The sequence below is a fragment of the Chenopodium quinoa genome, unplaced genomic scaffold (genome assembly GCF_001683475.1).
Source record: "Chenopodium quinoa cultivar QQ74 unplaced genomic scaffold, ASM168347v1, whole genome shotgun sequence".
Classification (NCBI taxonomy): Eukaryota; Viridiplantae; Streptophyta; class Magnoliopsida; order Caryophyllales; family Amaranthaceae; genus Chenopodium; species Chenopodium quinoa.
In genome coordinates, this window is record NW_018744334.1 from 135572 (window position 1) to 147008 (window position 11437).

Consider the following 11437-nt stretch of genomic DNA (forward strand, 5'->3'; position numbering starts at 1 on the left):
GTCAAGCCCAACTTGACTTCAAGTCGGAAAAAAAAAGCTATTTAAAGACCTCCCAATTTCAAGCCAAGCTAAGTTTGATCAGCTCTAAAATATAGATTTCTAGGTTTTGATTGTATAATTTTATTATGGTCGATGATAGAGAGACATAATGAAGAAGAAATGGAGGTTTGTTGATGACAACGGTGTCGTATGGTGTTAATAATTAATGGTAAACGATTTCGTGGTGGTGTGGTAGAGAGAGAGAGAGAAAGAGAGAGAGAGAGAGAGATAGATTAAAGGCGTGAATATGAAGTAAAAGTAGGAGCACTAGTAGAAAAATTGAAAAATACACCGCTCAATGGCCACCGATTTTTGAAAACCGATGGCTTAATAAATGGGCGGGATGAGGCAAAATCACATTGCCACCGGTTCAAAGAAACCCGTGGCAATAATGATAAAGGTCACCGGTTTTGAACCGGTGGCAATAATCAGTTAAAAAAAAGCCCCCCTTATAAACCCCAAACCCTACCTCTTTTACCTCTCATCAGCCGCTCCTCTTTCTCTCTCCTCTCCCCTCTCCTCTTTCTCTCTCCTACTCTCCCCTCTCTTCTCTGTTCTCATCTCCTTCTCATCCCCTATCTTCGATCTCCTTATCCTTCTCATCCCCTATCTTTCTTCGATCTTTCGATCTCCTTCTCGTTTCCTTCTCTTTCATTTCCAAGACCAACACCGCGAAGACATGCACGAGGTTAGGGTTTTAATTCGATTTAATTCTGGGTTTATTTTTCCTTTTTTTTTTTTTAGTTCGTGAAAATCAATCCGTTTTCAACTCTTTTTGTTTTTTTGAGTTCGATTTAATTCTCAATTTGTTTTTAATTCTCGTTTTGAAAATCAATTCGATTTGTTTTTTTGAGTTCCATTTAATTCTCGTTTTTTCACTGATTTCTGGGATTTTGTTTATTTTTTTTTTCTGGGTTTTTTTTTTCTGAGTTATTTTTTTTTTTCTGGGTTTTTATTAAATTTCTGGGTTTTGTTTTAATTTGTGTGTTTTTTCTGGGTTTAAAACTGATTTTATTCGATTTATTTTAATCTATTTTAGGATTTTCTGGGGTGAAATCGATTTGAAGTCGATTTTTTTTATTTTAATCGATTTGATTTCGATTTAAATTCTGTTTTTTTTTTATTGAGTTCTTGGTCATCAATATCTGGGTTTTTTTCTGGGTTTTTAACTAATTTGTGGGTTGTTTTTCTGGGTTTGATTTTATTCGATTAAAGGGTACATGCAGATCGTCCTTTTTTTTTTGCAGTTTATTTATTTATATAGATTTATTTTTTTGTTTTAATTGGTGCAGGTATGTTGATTTAATTTAAATCGAAGAATCAAGCCGAAGAATCAAGATGCAAGAATTTTGATTTTGATGTTTAAATTTTTTTTTTTGATTTATATTGTAAATTTTTTTTATTTATAGGCTTATTTATATGTTGTAATTGTCCTTTTTTTTTTTTGTAGGAAATACTTTCGATCTTAATTTATTTTTGATTATTTATTATAAATTTTCGATTATATTTATCGTTATTGTTTGATTTGGATTTTGATTTTTTTTTTTTTTTTTTTTGTTCTATTATATTTCTTTAAGAAAAAGGCAAAAAAAAAAAAAATTTACATAATGGACACCGGTGGCATTTATATTTAATACAAAAAAAAAATAAAGCGCCAACTGTTTTTGCCACCGGTTAACCGGTGGCAATACTTAATTTTGCCACCGGTTTTGAACCAATGGCTTTTCAACTGAGTATTGCCACCCCCAAATGACAACTGGTTCAAAACCGGTGGCAATGGGGGGTTTTCAACCGGTGGCCATTAGCAATTTTCGCCTAGTGGAGGTGAATTTTGGTTAGTGTGTTATCAATAGTTGTTCATTCAAAGTTCAATTTTATTCATCTCTCACATTAAAGGGCAAGGGGGGCCTGGTCGGGGCCCGACCCCCGTGGGCCAACTGACAACCCTGTTTATTTTGTAGGTGGGCACTCGAACCTAGTTTATTAGTTTGCCAATTATTTTGATAAAAACTTACTTTTTGTTTTCCCAATATTTTAAAGGCTTGTTCACTTTAGCTTAATTCCAGTTCAGGTTAGATCTAATCATTTCAATTCAATTTAGCTCTTAATGTTCTTCTCTCATAAAATATTCATTCAACTTCTATTCAGTTCAGCTCTAATCAGATCAGTTCAGTAAATGTGAACAAACTCTAATTTGCTAAAGGAAAATGTAACAACAATAAACCAACCTTTGCTTCATTCTCCCCAAATGGACCAACCTTTAAATCTTCCCAAAATAAATACAAGTTTGTATTTTTTTTCTCCCATATTAAACCCAAATGACTTGTGACCTGAACAATCGGTCATTCTTTTTTTCCTCATTTAATTATCTTTTTAATTTAAAAAAAACTAACGAAACAAAAAACAAAACAAAAAAAATAAACCACCACAACCCTCCTCCCTAACCCACTGCCACCCACTCCCCCCTCCCAACTAGAGATGAATTTAACCAATGGATCACTCGCTCACCCGCCTTATTAGACGGGATAAAAACCCCTGGTATAAACAGATGATAGACGGGTGACAAATTAACAGACGTGGGTGATGGATCGGATTCGTGTGGATAATTTTCACCCATCACCCGACCCGTTAACCTGACCCATCACATGAATATTTCAAAAAATGATTTTTTTTTTTATGAAATTTATTTATGCTGGGTATGGGCTTACGAAGAATATTAATTGGTCTACGAGTAAGACCCACTAATCTCTCTCCTTGTTTAAGAGAGCTTTCAAAAAAAAATTCCATTCTCCTTCTTCAATTTCATTATTTTTTACACTGCACTTCAATTTCAATTTCATCAATTTTCCCCCTTTTTCTTCCCAAAAGCAATTGCAAAAAAAAATTGCAGAATTTTTGGAAATCGAAACCAACCTAATTTAGTTAAAAGAGAGAAAAAAGAAAAAGGGTAGAGAGCCATTTCTCAATTAAGAAGGTAAAAGTCAGTCAACCGTGGTGGCATAAAATTGGTATGCTCAAAGGTTTTGAGTGTTTACCATGGTCAGCTAGCATCAAGGCAAACGACACTAAATGTTACCCGAACCATCCGCTTCACCAGGTGATAGATGGATGGATTCGGGTGGGTGCATTAGCGGGTGGTGGATGGATCGAGTGGGGTGGATGGAGGTGGGTGATGATCCACCCGCCCTGAATCCCGATCCATTTTCATCCCTACTCCCAACCCCTGTCGACGCCCAACCCACCACCAGGTGCTGATGACCATACGCCCTCCCTTTCCTCCTATACCCCACCCAAAACCGTTTAAGCTAAGCCACCTTAAATGGATAATTTGCGATTTGCTAAGTTTTGCGATTACAGGGAAGCTGTGGTTTGGTACAATTGATGCGTGGCAACCAGGTGAAGTTGGATGCGGGGTAATATGCTGATGCGGGCTGATATGGTGGCCGGATTTGTGGCGGTGAGGGTGAAGTATATCTCATAGCTGTTACTGTGCTTTCTAGATACCTTTCCGGTAAATAGCGCAATACTTCTTCGTGAATCTCAGTGCAGAGTTTGGTGGCTAATTTTTGGTGAAGTAAAAATTGAAGGTGAGAGGCAGTTGGGCGGTGGTGTTAGGTGGTGATTGTTGCGGGCTGCTTTGTTTAGAGCTGATATGTCTATTTTATATAGTGTTTTACCCCCGTCCCTTGGTCATAATTAGTAGTGTTTTTGGCCCTTTAGGGCCACTTTTATTACTAATATGTGTTTTCTAGTGTTTTCGTAGTTTTGGTTAAGTTTTGCAGGGAATTGCACCTTTTGAGCATTTTCCCCGGATTTTTATGAAGCGACTACGAGCATTGGAGGAACACGACCACTTTTGGAGCCCAAGGCCGGCTAGAGCCATCGAGCCGGTGATTAAGGGCTCGGTTATTTGGATCGCGAGGCAATTGGACCATGTATTCGAGACCCGAGAGGAAATATGGACTGGGCCGAGAAATCTAGCCCAATCGAAGTCCAAGCCTTGAAGATGAAGACCGGGCCCGATCGGGCAAGCATACGCCCGATCGGGCGGCTGCGCGCATGAAGGCTATCAAGGAAAGGCGCGCCCGATCGGGTGAGCGTAGGCTCGATCGGGCGCGGCACTTTAGACTGGGCATAGAAAAAAAAGGCGGGCCCGATCGGGCGCCCCTTCGCCTGATCGGGCGCGTGTTTTTCTTGAGCCTGATTAAGCTTAGTTTAATTCGTGTTTTAGGGGAAGTATATATACGTTTTGTACGGATTATTTACTTACCTTCTTTCTCTTAGACTTTCTCTCTCTACTTAGTATTTTTCTCTCTCTCTTAAATTCTCTCTAACTCTTGTTCTTAATTCCTTCAATTAATTCCAGATTTAGTTTGGTACAATTTCTTCCTTTTTTAATTTCAGCTATTTAATTGCTTTCTTGATCATGTTCTTATTTATTTATTTATTTGTTTGGTTTAATTATGATGATTAGTGAGTAGTTTAATTCTAGGGTTTATGGGGATCCATAATTAATATGAAGGGATAGTTTGTTAATTTTGATTATTGATATTGCATGATAATTTCTTATTGAATTGTTTTAATTCTTTGCAATTAGATTATGAATCGAGCAGATGTAACTTGATTGTGAATGTTTAGAAATATTGAATTGATGAATCGAGCAGATGTTGATTTAATATTAAAGGCTATTTTTAATAGGAACTTAGGTCTAATAAATTGCGAGAGCCTGTTAGATATATGTTGGTTAATAAATTGCGAGAGCCTGTTAATCATATTATCCATGCATTGTTAATTATTAATTACTTCGTTCTATCCCGGAATATTAATTATTGGTGAACCTGTGACCCTAGGTTTCCTTATTATTGATTCTTTTCTCCCTAAACTCACTCTTCGTAGTATAGAATTCACATTTAAAATATTGGTTACTTAGATAATTTAGATTATTTTAATTAATTAGAATTAAAAAGACATGTTTCCCTATGGAGTTCGACCCTACTTCCCTATCTACCTCAGTTAGTGATTTAGGTAATTACTTTTGATTAGGGGATACGACTTTACCCTGTCAAAATTTGGCGTCGTTGCCGGGGAAACGGTTTTATTTTTATTTTCTGATTATAATTTTGTAGTCTAGATTATCCCCCTTTTGCCTCAAGAACATTAGTTCTTTGAGGAAAATCTCATATTTGTCTTTAGTTCTTTGTTTATGCCCAAGAGTTCTAGATCAGGTGACATCCCTTTTGATCCTTAGATCGAGCGTTCTTTTCATAGGCAAAGGAGACTCTATAGACAAATTCTGGCGGGTTCTGAGGAGGACAACGATCGAAGAGATTCTCCCCCTGATTCTAGTGATATAGATATTCCTTCAGATTCAGAATCATAGATGACTGCCCAGAAGAAACTCAGCGATTATTCGCAACCGAAGCTCACAGACTTCCCGCACCTTACTCCTACTCCGGCTCTAGATGGAGTTCAATTTGAGATCAAGCCCCAATTTATCACTATGATAGAGAGGAAGCAGTTCAGCGGAGCTAAGGGTGAAGATCCTAATGTTCACATCGCAGATTTCTGCCAATATTGTAACACCATTAGACAAGTCGGGGTTACGCAGGACCAAATCAGGGAGATTCTTTTTCCCTTTTCTTTATGTGGCAAAGCAAAATTATGGTTTAATGGTTTGAATAGAATTGCACTTGGCATTACTGACTGGGAAACTCTTGCTTTGAATTTCTATAATAAATATTATCCTGCAGAGAGAACAGCGGTGCTAAGAAGTGCTATTCAGAACTTTGCTCAAGAGGCCGACGAAACATTATATGAGGCTTGGGAGAGGTTCAAGGATCTACAGAGAGAGTGCCCCCGCCACAATCTAGCACAATGGCAATTGATCCAAGCATTCTATAATGGACTTGGAAATTCTTCTAGATCAGTACTAGATTCGGCAGCTAGTGGGAGGTTTATGAATTTAAATGTGGATGATGCAGGACAGGTTATCGAAGACATGGCAATACACAATTCCCAATATGGGAATCCGAGGGGGTTTGCAAATAAGGGAAAACATAATGTCGATTCCGTATCCTTTTTGCAAGCTCAATTAACATCTATTTGCCAAAAATTAGATAATCTTACTGCTGCTCCTAACTCTGTAGCTAATGTTTCTGCTGTTGCTAACCATGAAGCTTTTTGTGAAAATTGTGGAATTGTAGGTCATTGGGAGCAAGATTGTAGGAGCTCTATGGAACAAGTTAATGCCTTCCAAACCTATAGGCAAAATAACCCCTATTCCAATTCCTACAATGCCGGTTATAAAAACCATCCTTATCTTTCATACCGGAGTACCAATGTACAAAACCCTCCACCTCCACAACAACCACAACTGCAACCCCCACCACAGCAAAAATATTATCATCCTAATGCCGGCCAGAAAAGCCAAGCATCACCCTCATCATCTTCCGACCCTGCCATGACAGAAATTAGAGCGATGCTAGCTAATATGCAAAAGCACATGGAGAGTAGGGATGCGCAAATTGATTCTATTCTAGCCCATAATAAAATCATGGACAATCAAATTGCACAACTTTCATCTACCCTACAATCCCGTCAGCAGGGAGCTCTACCATCACAACCTATCCATCCTACAGATCATGCTAATGCGATCACTCTAAGGAGTGGTTCACATTATGATGGACCTCCCATGCCAAAGGAAGATGGACCAGTTCCTGATCTAGATTCCTCTATACCAAACGGTAATCCTGCTAGCCCTGCAGGGCTACAAAAAGATACTAACCCTACTAATGTTTCTGTGCAGGGTAAATTGCAGGATAAGGGAGGAGTTGTGCAAAGCCCAGTTATCAAGCTTCCATTCCCTAATAAACAACTGAAGAGTAAGCTTGATAAACAATTCGGTAAGTTTTTAGAGGTTGTGAAAAACCTGCAGGTAACAGTTCCTTTCACTGATTTAATCACTCAAGTACTTGCTTATGCTAAATTCATGAAAGACATTCTGACTATGAAAAGGGCCTTTAATGAAGTAGAAACTGTAGTTTTCACAGAGGAGTGCAGCGCTTATTTGCAAAATAAATCACCTCCTAAATTAAAGGATCCCGGCAGTTTTTCTATCCCTTGTCACATTTGGAATGTTTTTATTGACAAAGCTTTATGTGATCTAGGTGATAGTGTTAGTGTCATGCCATCATCTATATGTGCTAAATTAAATATGGGGGGATTAAAAATTACTAATATAACTTTGCAAATGGCAGATCGTTCGGTAAAATATCCCTTAGGTATTTTAGAGGACGTACCTGTCAGAGTTGGTAAATTTTTTCCTGTTGATTTTGTTGTTTTAGATATAGCAGAGGACACACAAATACCCATTATATTAGGTAGGCCTTTCCTCCACACTACAGGAGCTATTATTGATGTGAAAAATGGTAAACTAACCCTTTCTATAGGTGACGATAACCTTTAATTTAGGGAAGGTTTTGAAAGGGCCTATGTTAGAGGAAAATTGTTGTTATATTGATACAATTGATATAATGGACGATATTTGTGTTGATAGCTTACCACAGGTCCTTGCGAAGGATCCCTTGGAGGAAGTTCTCTGCGGGAATTTATCTAGCGACAATGCAAGCATTTGGGGTAATGAGGTCAAAGTATTGAAAAAGCTCTTTCCTTAGAAGAGTTAAGCCCCAAGGAGACAATGAAGGTAGTAAATTTAGTTCAGGAATCAAAACCTGCAGAGGTCAAGAAACCTGAGCTAAAACCTCTCCCTTCTCATTTAAAATATGTTTTTCTAGATGAGCAGGAACTACACCCCGTGATCATCACTACTGCACTCACTGACCTACAATCTTCCCAACTTCTAGGGGTCCTCAAAACCCATAAGAAGGCTATAGGGTACAGTATTGATGATCTCAAGGGTATTAGCCCCGATTTTTGCATGCACAGGATTCATCTAGAGGAAAATTACAAGCCCTGCATTCAACCCCAACGAAGATTAAATCCAAACATGCAGGAAGTAGTCAAGAAAGAGGTGATGAAATTACTTGATGCAGGTATCATCTATCCTATTTTTGACTCCAAGTGGGTAAGTCCTGTGCAGGTAGTACCGAAGAAGGGTGGGATGACTGTGATAACTAATGATAAAAATGAATTAATTCCCACTAGAACTGTAACAGGGTGGCGTATGTGCATAGACTATCGTAGACTAAATACCGCCACTAAAAAGGATCACTTCCCTCTCCCCTTTATTGACCAAATGCTTGAGAGGTTAGCTAATCCCAAATTCTTTTGCTATTTGGACGAGTATTCGGGATTTTTCCAAATTCCGATTCACCCCGAAGATCAGGAAAAGACCACCTTTACATGCCCTTATGGCACTTTTGCATATCGTAGAATGCCCTTTGGTTTATGTAATGCACCTGCTACCTTTCAACGTTGCATGATGAGCATTTTTTCTGATTTCATAGAGTCTATTATGGAGGTCTTTATGGATGATTTTAGCGTATATGGTTCTTCATTTGATTCATGCTTAATTAATCTCGCTAAAATTTTGAAAAGATGTGAGGAGTGCAACTTAGTACTTAATTGGGAGAAATGTCACTTTATGGTGACAGAGGGAGTAGTCCTTGGTCATATTATATCTGATAAGGGCATACAAGTAGACAAAGCTAAAATATCAGTGATTGAGCAATTACCTCCCCCAGTCAATGTTAAGGGAGTTAGAAGCTTCTTGGGTCATGCGGGGTTTTATCGCCGCTTTATCAAAGATTTTTCTAAAATTGCTAAACCACTGACACAACTTTTGCTCAAGGATGCCCCATTTATTTTTATTGACGAGTGTCTTGAGGCTTTTCACAGGATTAAGCAGGCTTTGATATCGGCACCCATCATATGTGCTCCCGATTGGAACCTCCCTTTCGAGATCATGTGTGACGCAAGTGACTTTGCACTAGGAGTCGTGCTCGGACAGAGGAAGGATAAGGTTTTGCATGCTATTTATTATGCTAGAAAAACCTTAGATGAAGCCCAAGTCAACTATGCCACCACAGAAAAGGAGTTTCTTGCTGTTATCTATGCTTTAGAAAAATTTAGATCATATCTAGTTGGTTCTAAAGTTATTGTTTTTACTGATCATGCAGCATTGAAATACTTGATAGCCAAAGCGGAATCAAATCCAAGGCTACTCCGTTGGGTTCTCTTGCTCCAAGATTTCAACATTGAAATAAAAGATAAAAAGGGAGCAGAGAACGTAGTGGCAGACCACTTGTCACGTATCAGGTATGATGAGGGTAAGGATTCTTTACCTATAGATGATTCTTTCCCTAATGACAACCTGTATGCAGTTGTAGAGAATCACCCTTGGTACGCCGATTTTGCTAATTATATAGTGGGTGGTACTCTACCTCCTGACTTGTCCTACCAACAGAAAAAGAAATTCCTTTATGATGTTAAACATTATTTTTGGGATGACCCTTTTTTGTTTCGTGAGTGTGCAGATGGATTATTTCGCAGGTGTGTTCCCGAATGGGAGGTTCACGGCGTCCTTACCAGTTGTCATACTTCACCATATGGTGGACATCATGGCCCCACTAAAACGGTGGCTAAGATTAATGAGTTAGGCTTCTTTTGGCCTACTATGTTTAAAGATGCTAACACTTTTGTGCAGGCTTGTGACTCTTGCCAGAGGACTGGCAACATTTCGCGGAGGCATGAGATGCCCCAAACTGGGATTCTCGAAGTTGAAATATTCGATGTTTGGGGTATCGATTATATGGGGTCGTTCCCATCTTCCAATGGGAATTGTTACATACTTGTAGCCGTCGATTATGTGTCCAAGTGGGTAGAAGCCATAGCTTCACCAACAAATGACTCCAAGGTAGTCATTAAGCTCTTCAAGAAGATCATATTTCCCAGGTTTGGTGTTCCACACGCTATTGTTAGTGATGGGGGTACCCACTTCCATGAAAGACAATTGGATAACCTCCTCAAGAAGTATGGCGTATATCACAGAACAGGGCTTAGTTACCACCCTCAAACTAGTGGTCAAGTTGAGGTCTCGAACAGGGAAATCAAGGCGATCCTAGAAAAGGTTGTAGCCAAGTCAAGGAAAGATTGGAGCATGAAGCTTGATGACACACTTTGGGCATACCGAACAACATTTAAAACACCGATCGGTACTTCACCTTATAGATTGGTTTATGGTAAGGCATGTCATCTTCCCGTAGAATTGGAGTACAAAGCCTTTTGGGCGATCAAAGAGCTTAATATGGATTCTAAGGCCGCGGGTAAGAAGAGACTCCTCCAACTCAATGAGTTGGATGAGTTTAGATTGTCGGCATATGATAGTGCGCAAATCTACAAGGATAAGACCAAGAAGTGGCACGACAAGAGGATCTTACCAAGAGAGTTTGAACCGGGCGATAAGGTTCTTCTCTTTAATTCTAGATTGAAGATTTTCCCAGGAAAGTTGAAGTCCAGATGGTCCGGTCCCTTCACTGTCACAAAGGTGAACAAATTTGGTTCGGTAGAGCTGGTGAATGACAAAGGTGAAGAATTCAAGGTGAATGGCCAAAGGTTGAAATTGTATCATGAAGGTGCTACCATGAGAGATGTGGAGGAGACTCTCCTAACTCCACTTCCAACATGAGTTTCAAGGTGGTGAGAAGGTCGTGCGGGACCTAGATAAACCAGCGCTTAGCGGGAGGCAACCCGTATTTCATGCTTTCTAGGCTAGTTTTCCTTTTCCTCAATTTTTCTTATTTTATTTTTTTTTTTTACTTTTTTTTTTTTTGGAGAGGCGAGGAAAGTGATATTTCACCAGTTTTAAGTGTTGTTGTACAGGTATGCATTTGACAAGTATAAAGACTTAGAAAATTTTTGAAGAAGAAACGAAATCGGAGAATAAGGCTCTTTCGGGCCCGATCGGGCGAAACAGCCCGATCGGGCGCGCAAGCTAAGTTGGATTCAGGGGCTATTTTCGCCCGATCGGGCAATTTTTTTGGAAAATCGAGTAAAAGAAAAAGAAATTTCGGGCGAAAAAAAAAGGCCAAAAATTCGTTCGCGTTCGCGCCCGATCGGGCAGAGCTCGCCTGATCGGGCGCGCAACTTGAGTTTTGGGTGTTCGCACTTTCGCCCGATCGGGCGAGGCTCGCCCGATCGGGCGCGCCATCAGGCCGACCCCCCCCCCCCTTATTTTCTTTTCTCTTCTTTCTTTCCTCATTTCCTCCTTATTTCATCTTCTTCATTCACTTTCTCTCTCTAAAACCTCCATTTTCAAACCTTAAACTTACACTTCAATCCAAGATCTTCTTCAATTCTTCCATCCAAAATCAAAATTTTTTACATATTCCATCTCCCCTCACCTTCCTCTACACTTTATACTAATTTTCCCCAATTTTCT

The 11437-nt window shown here is 39.2% G+C and overlaps 1 protein-coding gene across 1 annotated transcript; it reads left to right on the forward strand.

The window, feature by feature from the left end:
- The first annotated feature begins 9751 nt into the window (after window positions 1-9751).
- On the forward strand, window positions 9752-10684 carry LOC110696253. The gene is made up of 2 exons (XM_021873532.1): window positions 9752-10126; window positions 10244-10684. The coding sequence occupies exons 1-2, from the start codon at window positions 9752-9754 to the stop codon at window positions 10682-10684; spliced, it is 816 nt and encodes a 271-aa protein (XP_021729224.1).
- The last annotated feature ends 753 nt before the right edge of the window (window positions 10685-11437 follow it).

Coding starts and splice junctions, on each gene's coding strand:
- LOC110696253 (XM_021873532.1), top strand. CDS start 9,752: ATGCCCCAAACTGGGATTCTCGAAGTTGAAATATTCGATGTTTGGGGT. Junction 10,127..10,243: donor TCAAGGCGATCCTAGAAAAG/GTTGTAGCCAAG, acceptor GTTTATGGTAAG/GCATGTCATCTTCCCGTAGA.